The sequence below is a fragment of the Monodelphis domestica genome, chromosome 6 (genome assembly GCF_027887165.1).
Source record: "Monodelphis domestica isolate mMonDom1 chromosome 6, mMonDom1.pri, whole genome shotgun sequence".
NCBI lineage: Eukaryota > Metazoa > Chordata > Mammalia > Didelphimorphia > Didelphidae > Monodelphis > Monodelphis domestica.
Window position 1 is genome coordinate 199,462,195 of NC_077232.1, and position 24,375 is coordinate 199,486,569.

The 24,375-nt window shown below is 34.2% G+C and overlaps 1 protein-coding gene across 4 annotated transcripts in view; it reads right to left on the reverse strand.

Moving 5' to 3' along the window:
• The window catches only part of FSTL5 (follistatin like 5), a 980,329-nt gene that overhangs the window by 80,710 nt on the left and 875,244 nt on the right, over window positions 1-24,375 (reverse strand). For all 4 annotated transcript variants that reach the window (XM_056802833.1, XM_056802834.1, XM_056802836.1 and 1 more), the window contains one exon: window positions 2,126-2,275. In XM_056802833.1, the coding sequence (XP_056658811.1) occupies window positions 2,126-2,275 (150 nt within the window). The remainder of the gene's footprint in view (window positions 1-2,125; window positions 2,276-24,375) is intronic.

The following is a 24,375-nucleotide window of genomic DNA, read 5'->3' on the forward strand; positions in this document are numbered from 1 at the left end:
AATAAACTAAAAGAAATAGAAGTTCAAACCTAATTATTTAACAAAAAGTAAACCCACGTGTTTAGATTCTCCTGGCTAGCATAGAGCCTGCTATCCTAGCTGCAATGAGGAGAAAAGAGTGAAAGGGATGGAGCTACACAAAACTTTATCTCTAAAACTTAAGGATGTAATCTTAGAATGAAAGTGGGATGCTGGAATTTAGAGTCTTGGGGAGCAGATTCTAATTACACAAAGCTTACATCTACTTGATTGGCTAATTTGACAAAAAAGGAAAATGACAAATGTTGGGATGTGGTAAAACTGGCACACTAATACACTGTTGGTGGAGCTGGGAATTAATACAACCATTCTGGAGAAAAATTTGGAACTCTGATCAAAAGACCACAAAGCTATGCATACACCCTGACTCAGCAATGCCACGAGGAGGTCTGTATTCCAAAAAGTTCAAATATAGGAGGAAAGGACATACTAGTACAAAAATATTCATAGTAGTGTGTATGTGTGTGTGTATGTGTGTGTGTGGGGGGGCAAAGAACTGGAAACTGGAATACTGTTCATCAACAGGGGAATGGTTGAACAAGTTGAATCATGATTGTAATGATTGCATTGCCATAAGAAATGATGAACAAGATGATCACAAAAAAAAAAAACATGGGAAAACTTACATGAAGTGATGCAAAGCAAAGTGAGCAGAACCAGGAAAATGTCATACACAGTAACAACATTAATGTATAATGACTTCCTGGGAATGATTTAAGTATTAACAACAAGGCAAGGATACAGGACAACTCCAGGGGAACCATGATGAAAAGGCGAGCTCATCTACCCACCCCCATTGAAGGAAATGACAGAGTCTGGATGCATAGTGAAGCATAGGATTTTTCATTTTATTTCCCCCACAAATTTTCTTCTAATGTAAGCAATATGTGGAAATATAGAAATAGGTAATTACACATGTACAACATATATCATATTATTTGCTATCTTAGGAAGGGGGAAGCATGAGAGGGATGGAGAGAATATGGAATTTTAAATGTCAGAAAATTATTATTAAAATTATGTCAATATATGATAAACATATTAAATAAATAAATAATAATATAATAAAATAAATGGAAAAAAGTCTCTTCTGTTCCCCATACCTAGAAGAATATGATGAACATTGTAGGACCTTAATAAGTGTTTGTTGAATTAAATTAAATTCAAAGATTGTGATGTACTGAATTTTCTAGAGAAATCTATGGGATGATAACTGAGATTAAGAATCTAAGACCTATCGTAAGATTTAAATTAATGTCCAAAACTTCAAGTATTGTTTTTATAAAATTTATTTTCTGACAAAATAGAACCACATGACTAAGGTTTTCTACCTGCTCAAAAAATCCCACTCCTCCAAAGCCACCACAGGAAGGAAAAAGAGGCCAAGAGTTGGAACTCCACAAATTTATCTCCTGTCTGCAACAGCACGTAATGAGAGGTAGAGAGTAGGGTGCTGGGAATTGTAGTTTTACTTGGGATAGTAGTTTTGTGGGTAAAAGATTCAAATTAAACACTATACAAAGAGGGATTCTTTCATTCATTACATTTGTATCTCCAATGCTTTGGCAAAAGCCTTGCAATGAAGAACTTAATAAATGTTTGATTAGTCAGTTGGTTGAGCAAGAAAATGTTTCTTTGAAGAAAATGTCTTGATAGAATCTTGAGTTTGGAACAGGTCTATGGTAACCCTCTCCACTGCCTCTCAATATGTATGTGGCTTTGCTAATTTTCAAATAAGAAGGTTTAGAAAAAAAAACTGAGCTGATAAGAAACTTGTGGAAATATTAAATCTGCTTTCCTAAAGTGATTTATATTAAAAAGAAATGCACAATTTCAACAATATTTAATTTCTCAAGTGAAATTAGTACTTCCTAATAGAGTAGTGTAGGGGAAGAAAAGAGAGGTAAGACTTTTTATACTGTTCCCCAAAGTATATCATATGGCCGTCAGTGTAACACATCACAGGTTTTCAAAGCTGTTCATCAGTGAAGGCAATTGTAGCAGCTCAAGATCATTCAATGCAGTCTAAATGAGAAATCATCTTTAAGGCAGATTTATTTTATGGAAACTTCAGAAAGGGTATTACCTGCACAACTTTTTGAGATTGCACATCAACAATGAGTACTCGGTCCAGAGTAGGTTGAGTTACATAAATGAACTTGTCTTTGACATTGACAGCAGAGGCCCATACACATCGCTGAACTGTATCCCCTTCAGCTTGTGGACACACTTCATCCTGCAATCCAAAGAAAGAAAAGAGAAGGTAAAATGAAATGCAGACACATAAAAAGTGGTTGTTGTTGTTTTTCGTTCAAACTGTTCTTTGGTACCATGTGTCTTTCTGTATCATATATGAAAAAAAAATGTATCAAAATGAACAAAGGAAATTGGTATCTAACCCATACATAGAGCTAAATTAATATTGAAGTCAGAATGAATGAAAACTTTAAAATAAAAAAGTTTTTTTTCCTAACCTCACATAATTAAAAAAAAATTAGTGTGGATTATATTAGCAACTTTTTCTCCTAATTGTCCAAAGAGTAGAAATTTAGCAATCACTTCAGGGAAGAGGAGTATTTAGCATTCTTAATTTCTTATATGTATTCCTTGAATGCATTTTGTTTGTTTGTGATTTTTTGCTTCAGTAGCAAAAGCTTTGAATTATAATATAACAATAGTGGTACATTCTATGATCAAGTACCTTCTTCATGGGGCATAATTCTTGAAAGGATGCCCTGCAACAAAATGTGATCTATGGATTTTACAGTCATGGCTATCAATTTCCTAGCTATTAAACAGTGTAATTTTATGTTGAGGAAATACTAGTTTAATTTGGACAGTGTGGGCAACCATCTCATTCTACATTTAATTGACTATCTAGGCCACCAAAAACTTTAGGAAGAAAAAGAAATTACTCTTGTCCCAGTAAACATACGAACTCTGCAGTCAAAAATCACAGTCACAGGTGGAGGGAGGGTAGATAAGTTTCCAATTTCTAGTTTAGAGAAATAAATGTGTTGAAATAACCATGGGAACTAGCCTTATGAGAATAAGGCTATTTTCTACTCTTTTCTTCCTGCAAAGCTCTTTCATGTATTTGGTTTCAAGTGTGAAAATGAAAAATGTGGCATATGTCCATATTAAAACATAAGAACAAGCAAGTATCCCAGGAGAAAAAAAAAAGAATTGACTACAATACCTTATCTCTCTCTATAGAAAAAGCATTATAGCATACTGGATAGAAAGTCAATTTTAGAGTAGAGAGACATGAGTTCGAAATCAGACTTGGATATGTTCCTAATTTTGTGACAGTAGGAAAAGCATGGAAAGCAATTCTCTAAGTCTGTAAGTGATAGAAAAATTGGTGATTGGCATCACTGGAGGGAGATTACATGCAAAAATCTCCTCAAACTGATGGACTAGATATACATCTCTCAAAAATGTTTTTTTGGTGCCATATTTAATTCTTCTTGTTCTGTTATAAAGCAGCATTATTTCCTTGAAATGTCTATTAAATTTGTTTATCTCCAAATCATATATAAAACATACATATATACATAAACTATATGTGTTTATGTATCTGTACACACCTGTGTGTGCATTAGTTTAAATTTTCACTGACATGATAGTCAGCTTATAAACATTTAAAAGCATCTACAATTCAATCCATGTATGTAATCTCTCAAGACACAACCTGAATTGCAACCATACTTGCCCATACAATGCGACTTTTATCTATATTCCACCATAACTTCATGATGGGATATCTGCCTACTATGAGGGGCCCATAATGAAGTGCTTTTCATATTACATGGATACCAATGGAAAATGTAGGTTATCTCATACGTTGTTCCTTTCATTCACTATCTGAGTGACACGCTGATTTTTCATACATTAATGGTGACATAACTATTATATGCAATATCTTAAAAAATGTTTTATCGTCTGCTCGCTCACCATGTGCTTCTCCACTATTTCAAAAGTGCATATTAAGAAGCAGGTAGGCGGTTCAGCAGATAGAAAGCTAGGATTGGAGATGGGAGGTCCTGGGTTCAAATGTGACCTCAGATACTTCCCAGCTGTGTAATCCTGGGCAAGTCTCATAACCCAGTTACCTATCCCTTACTGCTCTTCTACTTTGGAAACAATATTTACTGTAATTTCTAAGATATAAAGAAAGGTTTGCTTTTTAAAAAATGTATATTAATGGGGAGAAATGGCACCGTGAAAATAGTACCAACTGAGGAAATCAGAGAACTTAGGTTCAAATTTGGGCACTGCTATTTACTGTGTGACTTTGAGTAATTCATTTAACATCTCATTGTCTTCATTGGTAATATAAGAGGGGTGTATTAGATGAAGTCAAAGGTCCTTTCCTGGTCTTAATTTATATGATAATTACATTGAATTCTGCATGAGTTCTACTAAGAAATTCAAACAGATTTTAATAATATCAACAACAAACTCATGAACAAAGTTAAGAATTTATAGGAGGGATGTCTTATGTTTAAGGATTATTCTTTAGAATAGGATAGATATATCATTAGGGAAAATGACTTATGCCAAACTTTCATAATGTCCCTTTTGTTGCTGTTTAAATTTGGTAGAGTTTGCAAGAACATGCACCAAGTAAGGCCATTCTGAGCCAAACTTTTGGTAACTATCCAGGATTCAATATCTCAGAGCTTTAAATCTAGATCATGGAAATACCAGCATAGACATTCTGACTTTGAACTACATCAATATCAGTTGTTCTAAGTCTAAATCATCGAAGAAGGAGAGGATGGGTTGGTTTTGATGGGCTCAAGGACTATTCTGATGTTGTAGAGTAGATAGACAACTAGTTTGGAAATGGAGAGACAGAGAGAGAATGAAAGAGTGAGAGAGAACGAAACAGTGAGAAAGAGAGAGAATAAGAGAGAGAGAAAATGAGAGAGAGAAAATAATAATAGAACTCATTTTTCTTGGCATTTTTACAAAATTAGGGTTAAATCAAAATTATTTTAAGGTTTGAGTGTGTTCCTTGAGCATAATATAATAGAGCCTTATATGTGCCCAGCCAAAAATGGTGGAATCTGCCCAGGCTGTCTATGTATAAAAGTAAACCTTGTGTAAGAGGTTCCAGTCTCAGTACTGACAGGTACTAGCTTCAGGGAAAAAGTAAGTCACTTTAGCTCTGAAAACTTCATTTTCTTTTTCATGGAGAAGCAGAATAAATAATATTTTCACTAATTAACACAACATGTTGTTGTCGAGCGATGGGGAAAGTGAGCACTTTGTCATCCTGAAAAGGCTAAATGAATGTAAGCTTAATTATATCACTCATGATTACTTCGTAAGATATTAAAGTTACTACATAGAATGAAAGCTAAGAAAAAGAAATGTGCCCACCCTGTATGCTCAATGGACTAGCTGAGTGACATAGAAGCATCATTCCATTCACCAATCACTGTTTTATGTTTTTTAATGCCATGATTCCTTATCCAAGAGCACTTGGGATCCTGCACCAAGAGCTTACTTTAGAAAAAAGAATAAAAATAGTGTAAAAATGTGTGTATTCAAGAAGCTGAGAGGTCAAGGCAAGTCAGGCACTTGGACTGGAGGTTGTCAAAATGTATGAATTTGTATTGCTCTTCCTGAATGCTTTGCTATTAGGTGAATGCTTCTGACAAAATCCTGCCAACTAATGGTGACTGTGAGTGACCCTGATACTGTCAGCCAAACAACTACTGAACCAGTACCATTTCCACCACTTAATTTGCTGCCAAACCGTTCAACAGTAAAACAAACCCCACTGTTGGGAATTATTTTCAATTTGTATGCAGTGCTCATCAGAAATCTCTGGCCATACTTACAATGATTTTTACGAAGCCATTAAAAGTTTCCTGACATTCAGCCTGGGTTTTCCTTGCTTTATTTTATGGCATTACTTCTGATTATAGCCTATTAGACCACATTTTACAATGCCTCTTCTATTGTTTTTTGTTTTTTCCTAGACTAAGTAGTTTTAGTATTTACTACTTTGGGAGGGAGTTGTTAGAGAATGTTTCCTTTGTGTTTGAGACCTTTAATGATAAACAAGGCAGAGATTTTGGAATACAAAATAAGATTCAGATTATACATAAAACAGTGGATAGTGTCAGAAATTATATAGAGCAGAAGCATTAAACCGCTTTTATAGAAACACTATTTTGTGGAGTGAAAGGGCTGTAAAATTTACAGGGAGTGAGGTATGATGTTGGATTGAATTAAAGGTAAAAAGAAAGTTTTTGGTCAATATTTGTTCTTGCTTGCATTCCTTTGTCATACTGATATTTACTGAGAACTTTTCCTATACTTGTTCATTTCCCTTCTTCTTTCTCAATTCTAATGAATATAGTTACTCTCAATAGCTATAGGTCTTATAGAAGCAGCTAAAACGGCAAGCCTTTTTTCAGTAACACATTAATAGCATCCTTGTCACTATTTCACATAATTCCTCTTTTTACAAAGATCTTTTAAATAAGCAATGAGGAAGGGTTGAGCTATTGATTTATTGAGTATAAAAACCTTTGATTAAGCAAACTTTTCACCAATACAGATTAATATCCACTTTCTAAAACAATCTTCATATGAAAATTTTATTGAACATAAGTGGAAGAAATTATGATGTTGAATCCTCTCAGCATATTACTGCAGCTTTTCTTTCTAGTATTTTGAGTTAATAGTGATTTCTCCAAAGTGTTTAATCCACCTTTTCTCTCCTTTCCCAAAGGAACAAAATCCTGATCTGGCAGAGATGACCCCCAGCACTAGCCCTCAGACTCAATGTTATATTTCACTTCCAACTTCATTTAGAAGAATGAAGCCATTTAGCATGATTTACCAGTTACTTCCATCATAACTTCAAAATACATCAGTAGAATCACAGGCTTAGTGGATATAAAGGCTCCAATTTCAGAGGGAAATGCATTTTTTCTCCATTCTAAAGCTAATTGTTCTACTCATGATATTATCCTTTTCTGATTTTATTAGCTCCATTTGTCAAATAACCACACATTGTACTAACTCTCATCAGTCATCTTGCAAAAGTACTTTGGTCACAAGAGGAGGCAGAGGAAGTAAAGAATGATGACATATGTATGAAAATCTATGCAATTTAATTCCCTAGACAAATGGGGGAGAAAAAAAAACCAAACAAACCATGACACTGATGACTTGCAAATCTATTTCTTTAGCTCTAATCATTTCTATCCTGAATCTTTAACAGTAGAATTATCTTCCTCTCTATTTTTTTGAACCCTTACCTTCCTTTACTGTGTATTGATTCTAAGGCAGAAGAGCTATAAGGGTTAGGCAATGGAGGTTAAGTGACCTGCCCAGAGTCACACAGCCAGGAAGTATCTGAGACCATATTTGAACCCAGGACCTCCTGTCTCTGGGCTTGGCTCTCAATCTACTGAGCCAGCCAGCTGCTCCCTCCCTATTTTTATTTAAATCCTTCTTTTGTATCAGTTTCACTTTATCTAAAATATCTTCTGTTAACCCCAGACAGCTGGACAGCTGCCCTACCCCAAAGATATCACCATCTTCCTAATCAACAAGCCTGGAAAGGTCAAAATGTCTTTTACTTTTTCCTAATCTTTCATAACCATCAGTCAGTCAATCAAGTTATTAAGGTTCTACTACATGCCAAGAACTGTTGAGGGGCTATTTAAGGTAGCATATCCTTTTTGTCCCCAAACATTTCTGTTGCCTCCTCTTATATGCCTCATACCTTCTGCCAGGGTAGAAAAAAGCTAAGACAGGTTTAAGACATGCTTTGTTCATATGAGATACACAGAGAAAGAAAGGCAGATAGAGACAGAGATACAGGGACAAAGAGACAAAAAGAGATCAAGAGAATAAGGAGGTAGAACGAGAGCCAAGATAGAGAGACTAAATATTAGTTAGCCAGATAGACAAAAAGTTTGTGGCTTAAGTATTAAGGAAAATGGATACTTACCAGAAAAAAATACATCTGCTTAGGGATGGGGATGGAACTGAGAAGTTAGGCAGTGAAAGGGAAAATAACGTGAGGATCAGACATTACTTTATAAACCTATAGTTATAGTGTACTAGAAATAATACAGTATCAATATCCCAATACTGCCAATAAAGCTCTGAGCTGTGACAATCTTCCTCATTATGGTATTATCAGCTTAATCATATTAAGAAATTTAATTGGTTGTGTTTTTACTCCCTTTTACTGATCATTAATTACTAAATAAAGTGAGACAATACCAATAGAAACCCCCATACATAATTCTTTAGGGAAAAATATGGGTACCTAGATGGATAAGTTGATAGAATATTTCTATATTTAAGACATGCTACTGACATATGAAAGACAGAGAGAATGAGATAGAAAGAGATAGAAACATAGAAATATAGAGATAGATGTGGAAAGACAGAAAGGAATTAAGAATAAAGAGAGATAAAATACCAAGTTGATAGAAAAAACAAGGGAGTTAGTGACTCATTTTCTACCTACCTATTTTGATTATAATTATTTATTTATCCACAATACTCTTTGAATGTAGTCTTTTTATCAGCTTTTCATTAAAGACATTGTCTATATCCCAAGATGATTTTAAATTAAACATTTAAGAATGTTATTGTTTTAGGATTCTATTCCCAATTATTCAGGGAAGATAAATTAAATCTAAAATACCTTTAGGAAAAAAAATAGAACTTTGCCTTCCTTATTAATATTATGTGGGGCACCTGGGTAGCTCAGTGGATTGAGAGCCAGGCTTAGAAATGGGAGGTCTTAGGTTCAAATCTGACCTCAGACACTTCCCAGCTGTGTGACCCTGGACAAATCACTTAACCCCCATTGCCTAGCCCTTACCACTCTTCTGCCTTTAACCAATACACAGTATTGACTACAAGATAGAAGGTAAGGGTTTAAAAAAAAAAGAATCAATATTATGTATTGGTTTCTTAGGCAGAAGAAAGGTAAGGACTAGGCAAGAAGGGATAAGTGATTTCTCCAGGGTCACACAGCTAGGAAGTGTCTGAGGACACATTTGAATTCAGAATCTCCTGTCTCCATGCCTGACTAGACTCTGTTCACTGAGCCACCTAACTGCTCCCTACAAAATCTTTTTTTTAGTTAAGAAATGTATTTTAGGAATGGGTAGTAGTGTATCACAGAAGCATCTCAATTAAGGGACAAAAATTTCTCTTCTCTTCTTGTTAATTTTAAGTGTACTTTTATGTGAGGTGAATATGAATAATAACATAGTAGGATGGTATAAAACGCAAGTATAATCTATTTGAAAATATATCTAAGAAATAAACTATTATATTACAGGAAATTCCTCATTATTTTTAATATGCTATCATCTTCAAGTCTTTAAATAGTGAAAACTACATCAAATAATATCATTAACAATCATTCATGATAGTTAAAAGAATATATTTCATCATATCATCTTTTCTTTATTTCCTGATGGGGGACCTTCCATCTCAAATCTAGTAGCCTTATTCTTCTCTTTCTCTCCCTGTATGTCTCCCTCTCTTCCTCTTCTTCTCTCTCTCCCTCTCTCTCTCTCTCTCCCCCCTCACTATCTCTCTCTCCTTCTCTCTTAATATATATATAAATACATATTCTCTCATTTTCTAAGTGAGTCAATTTTCTTTCACAGTATCCTAAGCCAATAATCATTAATTACAACTATTTAAATGCCCTATTTAATCCTCAGCAGGTAATATTTACAATGAAAAATGCAAAGGAAATACTATGGTTTGAGGCCAAACTGGTTTAGTGGGAAGGAGGACTATATATATGATCAGAGAAAAAATTCACTCAACCTTTCTCAGACTGTTTCCTCATTTCTAAAATGAATGAAAGGATAAGATAAAGTCCTAACCAATGACAAATACTATGATTTAAAAATATACATAGATGGATATAAGCCAATTTTGTAATGAAAGAAAATAGTTAAAAACTCAATTACATAAAATTATTTATCAATGAGGTAGGAATTCAGGGAAAAGAAAGGTCAACCTGAGCTGCTATGAGCAAGATGCTTGCCAAAAGCAGTGTCAGGAAGTGAAAAAGGAAGAGAAACTAGTGAAAATAAAGGAGTATGTAAAATTGCATAGATGAAGTAAAGATAATTAAGAATATTAGAAGCTACATTTTGTCTCACCTTTCCATATACTGAGATAAAATGTAGCTTCAAATATTTTTCACCCATTTAACTAATTCTGTAGCCTGGAAATATTTGGAGATAACTAATATGTCACTAATTAATATTAATTCAACCTGGCTAATTATTCTGTTTCTTCATGGTGGTTTACAGACTTTTCATCTTTCTGATTATAGTTCCATGCACTTCACTTTATACAAATCTTTTTTAAAAAAGTAATATCCCAAACTGGCCTTTAAGGGCATTTAACTTTTTGGTCCTATCCCTTCGAATTCAAATTCTTCACTTATCTGATTATAGTTTTTCATATTTAATCCCATAATAATAATCAACTTCAATAAAGATATAAGGATCAAAAAATATATATGAAAGACTACAAAGGAATACAAACATATTTGGGTAGGTGTCTTAAGATATTTTTTAAAATGTCTAGTTAGATTGATTCAGCTTTATGATTTCTAGAGGGATAAAATAGTTGTCAGTATTGTTATAAATCCAAAAAAGATTAAAGGCAACTACAATAAAGCTTTCAAGAATCAAAACATTTGTCCAAACCTAGACATACTTTGTATGTAATGGAAGTAGTGATGTGGGTGCATGTGGGTATGTTGTTTTATAAAATAAAGTCAGAAGTTGGGATTTTATTCCTTTTCTCATCAAGACTGAGCTTTTGAATTAGAGGGCAAACAGATATATTTACTATTCCAGCTAGTACTTTTATCAACATCTATAAGGCATGACCTGCTGTAGAGATGAATTTAGATGATAAGCATTTGAAGTATTTATTTTATTTATTTTGTGTCTGAAAAATGTTGTCTATTACCATTCCAATAAGAGTGATACCTTTTTTTTTTCATGTCACAACTTCCTACATTTTTCATTGTATGATATTGTTACATTAAAACACATTGGTTCATTAACACAAATGATATATACTCAATTAATTGTGATATTTCAGATTGCTCATGGAATTTTATTAAAAGAGTTCAGGATAATTGAGTATATTTAATGTTCTCTAATACTTCTGAAGTATTTAGTGGCACAGTAATGTATTCATTATAGTACATAGCATGGTACTTTGTATTATTAAGGAAGGAAGTGGGGGGAAGAAACACAGAGAGAAATGGGGGCAAAGCAGAAGAAAGGAAAGAAAGTAGGGAGGGAAAGAGGGAGATTAGAAAGAAAAAAGAAAGGAAGAGATGGAAAGAGAAAAAAGTAAAGGAGGAAAGAGGGAAGGAAGAGAGATAGTAATGTACCTACTTCCATTTACTTACTTTCTACTTTAATCTGTATCTCTGTGAAAAGTTTCATAATCTGTGAAATTCATTTGAAATTTAGTTTTAGAATTTTCTGGGGACAATGAAAGGTGAGATAATCTATCCATACTTACATACTTGTATATATCTAAAAAAGAACCTGAACTTAACACTTCCTGATGCCAAGGCTGGTTTTGAATATGCTATACTCATTTTTCCCAAAAAAGGATGGAAAAAATAATTTTTTTCTCAAATTTTCATCACATCAAAGAAATTTCTTAGAATTATATGAAATCTTTTCATAGTTCCATCACTATTTTTCACTTACTCATATGTTTAATTGGTTCAGAATCAACATAGCTGGCATTGGAGTCAAAAGAGATCTGAGTTAAAGACTTGCCACTAACATATTCCAGCTGTATAACATAGGCATTTAAATGAATCTTTCAAATCCCACTCAATGCTCTAAATTTAAAATTAAGTTTAATTTTCAGATATCTATCAATAGAAGGGGAGAAGACTCTCAGAGTTCTAAGGCCTCGGACCATCTGGTAAACTAGTAACAACCCCCAAAATAAGCCAAAAATAACATCAAGAAAGGACAGAATTCAAGAGGGTATCCCAACTTCCTAGAAAACACAGCCTACTATAATTAGATAGGAAAAAAATGAGCAAACAATCATAAAGCACCTAAATCTATCTAAAGACTTTTTATGGAGACAAAGAGCAACGTGCAGACACAGAAGGGGACAGGAAAAGCAAAGGAAACACATCCAAAGTCCAAAAGAAAAATATGGATTGGACACAGATTCTGGAAGAGCTCAAACAGACTCCAAAAAACAATTATTAGAGGTAGAAGAATAGTGGGGAAGAGAAAAGAAAGTGATGCAAGAAGAAAGGAAAATGATGCAAGAAGAAACGAGCCAATTGAGAAAAGAATCAAAACTAACTGAGGAAAACCAGGTCTTAAAAAATTAGAATTTACCATCTAGAAATCAATGATTTCATGAGAAATCAAGAAACAATAAAGCAGAATCAAAGGAATGGAAAAAATAGAGGAAAACATGAAATATCATATTAAAAAAAAACAACAGACCTAGAAAATAGATGTAGGAGAGACAATCAGAGAATTACTATATTACCTGAAAGACAAATTATCAAAGATAACTGCATTGATATTCTTGAACAAGAAAATAAAATTAAAAGAATTCACAGATTGCCTCCATAAAGAAATCCTCAATTGACAACTCCCAGGAATGTAATAGCCAAATTCAAGAACCACCAAGCCAAGGAAAAATTACTTCAAACAGCCAGAAAGAAACAATTGAAATATCATGGAGCTAAAATCAGGATCACTCAGGAACTAGTGGCTTCTACATTATAGAATTGGAAGGCATGAAATATGATATTCAGAAAGGCAAAAGATTTGTGTTTACAACTCAGTTACCGATCTAGCAAAACTGAGTACACTCTTTCAGTGGGAAAAATGGTCATTCAATAACATAGAAAATTTCCAAGCATCCCTATAGAATAAGCCAAAAATTGAAGGCCAAAAATGAGACACAAGAGAAGCATAGAAAGGTAAATATGAAAGAGAAAATTTAAGGGACTCATTAAGGTCAAAATGTTTATATGTCTACATGGAAAGATTTCTATAATTCTCAAAAATTACTCTCAGTAATAGAGAAGATATAAGGAATTTACTCAGAAAAGGGGGAAAGTAAGCTGATTATTATAACAATATGTATGCATATATAATATGATATGTATGAATATGATTGACATGTAAAAATCAATAATGGGCTGAAAGAGAGGGTTGCACTGAGAGAAAAGGGAAGGGAGAGAAAGAATGGGGTAAAGTATATAACATAAAGAGGCAAGAATAATCAATACAGAGATTATAAAGGTGATGACAGAAAATGCTTAAACTTACTGTCTTTAAAATTGTCTCGAAGAGAGAAAAACGAGTATGCTTATTAGGGTATAGAATTCTATATTACCCTACAGAGAAGTAGGAAGGGAAGAAGACTTGGGAAGTGAAGAGTAATCGAAGGGAGGGGAAACTAGGATGTGTGACAAAAAAGCAAAATACTGGTAAAGAGGAATAGAGTGAAAGGGAATAGAGCAGGATCTAAAGGGCAAAAAACAGTAATCCTAACAGTTACTGTGAATGGAATGAACTAACCCATTTAATGGAAGTGGATAGCAGAGTGAATTAAAAACCAGAATCCTATGTATTATATGGCCAGCAAGAGGGTCACACAAACATACACTGGGGAACTGGAGAGAAGGAGAGAAAGAGTTGAGAGAATGGAGAGAGGGAGGGGATTGATCTTCCCCTCTCTTCCCCTTGGGGAAGGTAACCCTGCTTTGTCTCCCTGAAGGACAGAGTATGTCTCCCCAAAGAGCGATTCTGGGAGGTGGAGGTTAAAACTAGAGGCAAGAGCTTTAGTGAAATGGCACACAGCTTCCCTTCTTGGTCTCAGCTATAGTTGAGAGACAAAATGGACCTTCTTGTCTCTGGGTCCTTCAAGTACACCAACTGCCACTTCTCCCCTCCCCCAAAAAAAGAAACCCTGAAGTTATTCCTCTGCCCAGAGAAAAGGATCACTCCTTTGGATATAGTTATTTGGATCCCTAGGATCCTGAGTTAATGCTCCCTTTTGGGGAGAGGTATGGTTCTCCCCAAATCTTCAGCCCCCTTTCTTAGTGTCAGGAATTAGGCAGACCTGATCTAAGTAGTAACACTTTATTTGGGATCACTTGGGGAAGGGAGAGATGAAGGTATTATATGAGGGAAGTAGGTAGTAGGAATCCCTATTGATTGGCAGACTGACCCCCCAAATATCTCAGGGGTCCATGCTTTTGGCCTCGACCCCTCTTCTGGTCAGTTGCTGATTTGATTCCTACTCCTGACCTAATCTAGTTAGAGTAATGGAGTTCAGGACAAGTTGGGGAGAGAGATGGAGAATAATTTTTGGAGAGGAGTTTCTCAGCAGATGGCTTCCTTCAAAGTCCCAGTCTACAATATCTTAAGCTGAGTGAGAGATTTTGGGGTTCATTGGGAAACAATTGGTATCCAGAGGGACTGCCAGCCACAGAGATCCTCTTCTCAGACTCTCAGCTGGAGGAGTGAGGTGAGCTGGCAGTTTTTGAGTCCTCTCAGCTGTGAATTTTAGATTTACTCCAACCTGTTTAGTCTTTATTTTAGCAACCAGGAATGTATACACCCCCACTTACGGATTAACTGGGGGAGAGGATAGTCTATGACCTGCGTGTGCTAGCAAGTGACAAATCAGAACAACTGACTGACCCCCCTTGGCTGTCCTAAGCCAAATTTAAGTCACCATTGGTACATGTGAGACATAGGAAGTGATATAAAGAACTGCCTTTATATTTTGCATCACTTCCCATGAGAGGGACTTGTGCAGTGGTTCTTGACTTGGAGGGATGGAGCATGGCCTCAGACTGCTTCCCTGAAATGACCACGTGGAAAGTGATAAGGCTGACTTCCCTTTCCCTTGACCTTTCTGAAGGGACCAGGCTCCGAGGAAGCCCCTCATCTTGGAGAAGGACTCGTGATTGGAAGCCAAGCTAGATTTAATCTTTTGAGAAGGCCCCTTGGCTGAGGCCTCTGGCTCAGACCAAGTTAAAGCGAAGCTTCCCTATCTCTCTCTCTTTCCCTCATTCTTTATTTCTTCCTTCTATTTTAAATGAACTACCATAAATTTCCCTTCTGACTTGAGTATTTCATTGGGATTTAGAACTTAAATCCCTGGCGACCACCGAAAATATATTCAGTCTCAACCCTAAAATTTACCCTTAGGACAGCTTCTGTTCTCTCACTGGAATCTTGAGTTTTTTCCTTTGCCCTGCCCCCATGCTTTCTCTTTGCAGCTGATTTCTGCCAAATGTTTCTCTCTTACAACTTCCTCTCTTAACACCTTCTGTATGTTGTTTACAAGAAACACATATGAGTCAGGGTGACACACACAGATTTAAGGTAAAAGGCTAGAGCAAAATATATTACCACCTACAGTAAAAAAAAACAACAATGAAGTAATATCATTACAAAACATTTATGCACCAAATGGTATAGCATCTAGATTTCTGAAGGAAAAATTCACAGAGGTCAAGTAGGAAATAGATATTAAGACCATAATAGTCGGGGATCTTAATCTTCCCCTTTCAGAACTAGGTAAATCAAGCCAAAGAAATAAATAAGAAAGAAGTTAGAAAAGTAAAGGAAATGCTAGAAAAATTAGAGTTAATAGATATCTGTAAAAAACAACAGGGATAAAATAGATATAAAAAACAATAGGGATAAAATAGATAGATCCTGATATAGAAAGGTGCTTATTTGAAATGGAAACTGATTTCACCAACACCAGCTTCCTTCTCTTCATGTGGTAAAACATTAATTTCTATTTCGATGCATTTAAGATAGCTCTGGAGTTTTCAATTGTGATAGGCAAAAAGCTAATTTTATAGTATTTCATTTTGTATTGTTTTCTTCTTACTATTCACATGACAGAGACCTTAATCCAGGTCCTCATCACCTCTTAACTGTATTATTTTTTCAGTCTCCTAATTGACATCTTGTATCTGGTCTCTTCCCTCCTTAATACAGCCTCGTCATCCCTACTCAGTTCTGACTTCTCTACTTGACACTTCATTGGCTCCTATTGCCTTTAAAATGATATAAGAACTTCTCTATATGGCATTTAAAGCCTTTCATGATCAGACTTCAGTCTATCTTTCCCAGGCTGATTATACATTTCTCCCTCTCTCATACATTATATCACTGCCAAACTGGTCACATTAATGATCCCCATTTCATTCTGATTCCTTAAATAGGCTTTACCCATGCCTTGAAAGTTTACTTCTAACTCTTAAAAAAAAGTTTAGGTCCCTGCAAGATTCATTTCATTTAATCTCTCTCTCTCTCTCTCTCCCTCTCTTTCTCCCTTTCTGTCTCTGTCTTTCTGTCTGCCTATCTCTCTCATACCCCTACCCCCACATTTATTCATAAGAATTGAGACTAGATAGATGACTCAATTAATATAGGGAACTCAAAAGAGAAAGTATTTAAAAATGCAAGACAGCTCTAATTTGCAAATTATGATTTTAGAGTATTGGTGTCAAATTCAAATAGTATAGGGGTAACTTAATAATGCATAAGGATTCGTGTGTTCAACATATTGACTTAGAAAACAACATTTTAGTATTATTTTTTGACATCTCTGTCATATAACACTGAGACAATATGTGTCTAACAGGATAAAAAGTAATATAGGTAGAAGAGGCAGAACTTGAATCCAAGACTTCCTGGAAAGTCCAACTTTCTATTAACCATAATATACTGAATATCCTATGTCCTATATCTATTTTTCTGTAAATATAGAGTAGAACAGTTTTTTAAGGACATGAAAAATTTCATTTCTCTATTTATAACTCCTCTCACTAGCTCGCTGCCTAGGCCAGGGTAAACATTCATTAAGTACTATTCATAGACTAGTAAAATGGATGGTTACCACTTTTAAATTTAGAAAAATAATCTTAGATAATGTGGAAAAAATCATATTCAATAACACCGTCAAAGTCTTTCATTTATTGGTTTAACACACCCATGATTTCATCTTAAACAAAACTTTAGAGGGATATATCCTAGGTTAATAATCAAATAAAATAAATTTTCTTCCACTAACACTGTCTTCTGATGCTTTTATGGCCCTTTTGAGGGTAAAACTAGCATATCACAAATTCATGCAGGTTTCACTACTGTAGTCCAGATGCAGAAATATTGAGAGGCTTCTTGTCACAGAATTACCTAAACACTGATGTATATTTCTGGCCAAAGCAAAACTTAAATAATTCCTAAAGATTGAATTATCTTTCCTCTTGTCCTTTCCCCATAGCATTCTTCATTTTTCCAAAGCATTTTACATAATCTGTTTGTTTAAATTTGGAACACACAAAATACTATGATATACATGCTACAGGAATTATTATTCTCACTTTAAAAAGGAGGCAATGGAGGTGCTTTCCAGTGTCACAAAGCTAGTACATGTCAAAAGCAGGATTTTAAATCTAGGACTTCCATATTCCATGTCTTGTGCTCTGTCTTCTAAACCCCAAACCTTAGAGAAGATTTGGTTCTGTATCTTTCAAAGAGTATTCACAATATTTAAATTACATATGCACAAATTATTCAATTATGTAGAATTCTTTTCCTCTGTGAATTTTGTCATAATATAAACACCCCAATAAATTACAAAAATATTTGGGATTAATTTAATATAATTTGATCATTAATATAATTTGGGTTATTTAAACAATTAGGACAAATTTTATATAGATTAGGGGAAATGCACAAAAGGATCATGGAAATAATAATCATTTATATTTAAATAGTACTTTAGGGTTGATAAAAAACCTTTCCCCAAACTGGTCCTTTGACTTAGGTGTAATTATGTGTAAGCTTTAAATTAGGAGTTTTGACAAAATAAGAGAGCAGTTTTTAATAATTTAAGTTTTAATGAGAATATAAGTGATTAGTAAATTAATATTAGCCCTTTGAGCCAGAGAAAAGAAAACTTCTAGCAGCTTTTAACAATTAGCAATTTAGTTTAATTAAAATAGATATCAAAAGAATATAGTAAAATTAATATAGTAAAGGAGGTAAATGTAGGAAAGAGGTAAAGAAAGAAAATTTCCTAATGTCTATACTAGTTATCCTATAACTACTTATAACTACCTATAATTACTACCTAAAACTACCTATATCTACCTATAACTGTCTGTAACTACTGTAATAACAACCACCCTACAAAGTTCCAATCCAATACAGTCCAATTAAAACCAAGCCAATCCGTGTTTAATCCAACCTCAATTAGGTCTATCAACAAAGATCAGCCACCTTCCAAAAAGTTCAAGAAAGGAAAAAAATCTAAAGCCCAAACCAAAAGCCAAAAATCCCTCTAATGGCTAAAGTAAAAAATCCTCTCAGTAAGCTCAGGCCCACCTTTATATTCCAGCAACTAAACGCCAACCATCAACCCAGCACACTCCCAGCAGGCAACTTCCCCACAACTGCCAGCCCTGTCAACAGATCAAACATCTAATGCTCAGTCCTTTTATTACCTTTTCCTACCTCACTTCCTGTCTCAATAGTTTCTCCTTCCTGTCACTGTAGTCTGGTTAATCCCTACACATCTCTATCGTAAGAGGACCTCCAGGTCTCCCGTTAAATTAAAAAAGAAATATTCCTTTTGACAAATGCGTAATATATTTCAGTAGGGTATACTCCAAAAGAATTTTTTATTTTTAAAGATAAACATTTATTGACTATACAGTGAGGATATTAATATTCATTAATATAAACTAATTTTTTTTCATTAAAAACTAGTTTTTACCTTTTTTAAGTTAAAAAACTATTGTCATGCAAAACACAATTCCATATTGGTCACTGTTGTAAGAACACTCATACATAAACAGACCCCTAAAATAAGATCAAAGATACACTGATATGAAAGATGACTTCAATAGTTCTTTTTCTGGAAGTGGATAGCACTAATTTTTATTCTTAAAAAATACAGAGCATTCCTTACCCCTAAATCTTAAAATAGTATAATCTTTTTAAACTGGTCTTTGCAACAAACAAAACAACAAATGAATGAATGAACAAATGATTCTTTTTTTTTTTTCCCCAAAGAGAACCTGGTCTCTATAACCCTTACTTTGCTATGAGGTAAAAGAGTAAGGCCATGATCTATATAGCTCTATCATGGAAGACAAAATGACAAAGTCAAATCAGGAAAGTGCCAAGTTGATTTTTTTTTTTACTAGTTGCCTGAAATCTATAGTAATGAATGAAATCCTCTTTGGGTAGACAAGGAGAAAGACAATCAGCATGCTTAATACTAAATTAGTTTTGTATTTACTCAAATAGTATCATTATTCTCCTTTTTATATGACCAAAACTTTCTATAAATACATTTTATATAAAGACAGGTATCATAGCTTAAATAGATAAGAGGGGAGCCAACACAATTGGACTTCATAATTCATTTTCATTATACTTGTAATTTGAAAGTTGTATTTTAACTTTCCTTGTGGAAGAGTCATTGGATAAAATAATTATACCTTAGAGTATATGGAAAAATGCACAATTTTCTATTTTTAACTAAAAAGTGAGAAATTTATTATAATTCATGGTCACATAAACATATAATAAAATGCAACTGAAAACAAAAATTTATTGCACTGTAGGCCCCCTTTCCCTCCCTAACCTACTAAGTTTCTGTAGTTGGAGAAGGGAATGATAGTAAATTGATCAATAGATGGAAAGTTAAATGAACTTCTTTTTATGTAGTACTGATGAGTTTTAAAGGTACAAAATAACAACAACAAATTGTGATTAAGATTGAAGGCAGAAGGGAATACATATTTATTAAATACCTACTCTGTGCCAGGGAATTTGTTAAAAGCTTTAAACGTAGTAGCTCATTTTATTCTCACAATAATCCTAGGTCAGTGCTTTTATTATCCTCTTTAAAAAATAATTGAAGAACCTGAGGCATATTTCAATTAAATTATTACCCAGTTACATGGTAGGAAGTGCCTGTGGATGGACTTAAATTCAATTCTTCAAGATTCCAGACCCAGAACTCTATCCACTGTGACATATGTCAAAGCAAAAACATTTGAGTCATAGAAAAATGAATTCCTATGGGTTTACAAATCCCAGGTGTGCAGTTTCCTTTCATTATCAGTCAAAGTTATACTGAAAAAAATAAAATAAAAGAACTCTGTATGCTGGTTAAAACTTTAAGTTTCAATACCAAGCTTAATTCTTATGTAATGAAATCATTCTAAGTCAGGGTTTCAAAATTTTTGTTTGCTTCATAAACCCCTCTGACCTTCTAGTGAAACCTATAGACCCCTTTTCAGAATAATGCTTTATAGCTATATTCATAAGTAAGGGAAATATTAAATTTTAGTAAGTAGTTAATTAAATTAAGGTTATAATATTGATGTTTTTCCTATTCCAGTTCAAGATGGATCCATGGGTACTCTAGGTTCAGAACTTCTCTAAATGCATAGTTGACAACATATGTCTTTAGTTATTTTTAAAATATATTTTTAAACTCAAATTTAACAAATGGAAAATAATGTGAGCATCTTTATACATATTGTATAACAGAAGAAGAGAATAGTGCATGGAACTGTCAATCTTTTTTATTGAGGTTGTTTTTCTTTTAAAATAAATAATAAAATCTAAATGTAACTTTCAAAGCTGTCCTATTTATTTATAATTCCTTATGGATTTTTTTCTGTTTTTCTTCTGTGCATTAACAATGCTCCAAAAGTCCTTGTTTCTTTCTTTCTTTTTTTTCTTATAAACTATTATTAGCTTTCCTTACCTCACTTCTCTCCCATATTAAAAATGAACAAAAAACACTAAAAAAAATCCTTGTAACAAATATGCACAGTAAGGCAAACACATTTCCCCATTGGTTACATCAGAAAAAATTTCTTGCCTTTACCATGCTGAACTATAAAAAAAGAAACGTTATATTCAAAGTGATAAAAATGTGCATTTCAAATCAAAACAGCCATTCCTCACCAACATAATTTAGGTGATTTACATCAGTAATCTCTGAAAGAGAACTTAATATCTGCTTTTTACATAAAAGAACCTGAAGCACTAGAAAAATGCTATACAATTGGACTACTGTGCAGCTGCAGACTTCACAAGCTGCTTATGGATCTGCTCCCACTTATGTAAGGCTTAAATTCTTAAAACCTAATAGCAGGACAATGAGAGGATTGTGAAATACAAGCATTGTTTCTAATGAAAGATTAGATGTCCTCTCTAAATCTAGGGCTTAGCAGATCAATTCCAGAAGTGAAATTTCCTCTAAAAATGGATAGAATGTGCTACACAACAGTTCAATGTAGTACCCTCCTTAGCATATTCTTCCCAGCATTCCTAACTTCAAAGGGATAAAAGATGACATTTAAATTTTCTCTTAGTTCTTTGATAGGTGGAACTATTAGGCAATGAAACATGGAGATTACCTTCTAAAAAGTCATCATTAGACTTCAAGAGAACTTTCAGGGAAATTAAAAGGAGATAACATCTAAACCCAATCTTGGTCTGATGGTTTTGGGTGGCCCTAGCAATGCCCTTACCTCTCAGTGTCACAGGCAAAATCCAAAGTAAAAACTGAATACAATCAATGACTAACCTGAATTTTTTAGAGAGTATTTCTTCACCAGGAGATTAAATCACAAGTCTCTCTCTCTTCCAAAAGAAGAGTTTGAAGCATGATGCATAGCTAAGTTTCCTTCCTTTCTGCCTTCTTCCTTCCTTCCTCCCACTCTCCCTCCCTTCCTCCCTCCCTTCCTCTCCCTTTTTTCCTTCCTTCCTTCCTTCCTTCCTTCCTTCCTTCCTTCCTTCCTTCCTTCCTTCCTTCCTTCCTTCCTTATTTCCTTCCTTCCTTCCTTATTTCCTTCCTTCCTTCCTTATTTCCTTCCTTCCTTCGTTCCTTCGTTCCCTCGTTCGTTCGCTCGTTCCTTCCCTCATTTGTTTCTTCTTTTTTCCTTCCTTCTTTTCTTTTCCCTCCTTCCCTTGCTTCCCTGATTCTTTCTTTACAAAGCTAAGAAGTGTTGATAAGATGCCTGATTCTGCAAGAGGTCCCCACTTCTCTCTGAAATTATATTTCATTTAAAGTGCATATATGTAGTTTGTACAGATACTTGTACAGTGTCTTTCTCATTAGAAAGTGAGGTCTCTAAGGGTAGAGACAGGCATTTTTAGCTTGTCTTTGTACCCTCCTACTTAGCATAGTGCCTGACACATAGTAAATACTCAATAAATGCTAGTTGACAGACTGACTAAAAAAATGAGTGTCTTATTGGTCGCTGTGGAATTGCTTCATTAAATGACTCTTTTTGGAAGAAAGGCTGTCACATGAATTCTACTTCCTCTTCCCTCTTCTCCTTTTCCAATTTCAGCTTATAAGGAATTTAAGAAAATTCACTTTTATTAACTATAAAAGCATGCTACTCTTTCTTGGGAAGGAAAGCCAGAGCCCAGGCAGAGAGATCATTGCCCTTCGGACCCTTTGTTCACTGTAACTTTCTCTCACTGCAACAATCTAACTTGCTGTATCTGTGGTAGTTGTCAGTACACATTCCAGCAACTCCATTGACTATGTGTATTCAGTTCCAGTGAACCTATTACATTTCTCCATGGTATTACTTTTTCATTGAACTTTTATTTTTTATTTTATTTTTTTTAAACCCTTACCTTACATCTTGGAATCAATACTGTGTATTGGTTCCAAGGCAGAAGAGTGGCAAGTGCTAGGCAATGAGGTCACACAGCTAGGAAGTGTCTGAGGCCAGATTTGAACCTAGGACCTCCTGTCTCTAGGCCTGACTCTCAATCCACTGAGCTATTCAGTTGCCCTTTTTCATAGAACTTTTGAACATGTACATCAGTTAAATAATGACATAAATTCCAAAGTAAGAAATTAGAAAAATTATGTAGGAATCTTTTAAATTAATGAGCTCTCTTCATAATCAGAAGGATATATTTGTGTTAAAATGAAATGTAAAATCTTCCTCTCAACTTTTTATTCTGTACACTATAATTTATGAGTTTTGTTCATTTCATTTAATTTCTGTAATTTTATTACCAGCAAAGATTTTATAAACTCTCTGCAACTTAGTAAATAAGAGATTTTTATCCATAGGACCATGGATAAATTTCAGAAGCCTATGAAATTTAAAAGAAAAACAAATAAATCTTTATTTTCACTAACATTTGGTTTCTTTTGTAATCATATGAGTTTAAAATATTATTTTGAGAAAGGTTTCAGAGGTTTCACTAGACTGTCAAAGGCATCCACTTCACAAACAGAGAGAGAGAGAGAGAGAGAGAGAGAGAGAGAGAGAGAGAGAGAGAGAGATAAGGAGGGAGTGAGGAAGGAAGGGAGGGAGAAAGAGAGAGAACAACCCCTTCTCTAGATCTTTAAGAGTTTCTATGGAAAAATAAATGGCTTGCCTGGCAGCCAATTCTGGTGATGAGTCTTACCAAATCTACTTATATTGGTCCTCAGATTACATGTATGCAATCATTCACTGAGTTCCTTCTTTGCTCAAACATCCTTTAAATAGTAAAGGAGAAATTTACTGTGTGTGTTGTATTAAATTTTAAAATTCCATTTTTCAATTTAAACTTCCCTTTGACAGTTTGTAGGCATACAAAAAGGTTAGTAAGCTTAAAAATGAATAAAATAGGGAAGCATGATAAAGACCAGTACTAAAACGGGAAATTATATTATCTTTTCTCTATACAAAGTCAGTAAGTCAGCAATCCTACTGTTTGGGCAAAACAAAGCCTCTTCTTAATGTCATGTCTTCCTGAAAATCATGATTTTGTTTCACTAGCTTCAGTCCACATTTCTAAGAATACAATAGCATTCCATTCATGCTAAATTTATATACTAAGTGACAAGATGAAAAGCATGTGTACACCTGGGGCAAATACAGCAAGCATCCTATCTAACAAAGCTATATGATAAAAGAATAAAAAGGGAGAAGAAAGAGTAACTGAGGTTACACCATAAGAATCCTACCCGACTGGTGATCACAGGCTGAAACCTGATGTAATCTGACTGTACCAAAATTGAATTTTTATTTAGAGCAAACTAACAGCTTCTTCACAGAGGCTTGGAGGATGTATTATACTCTATAAAGGATTAGTTGTTATCTAAACTTTTCTGGTCAATGAGTTATATAGAGGAATGCACAATTCCTCTCAGTATTAACAGTATATATGAGAAATGTTTTTAAAGTCGTGGTTTTAGCCTTCTGTTGGAAAGAAAAGA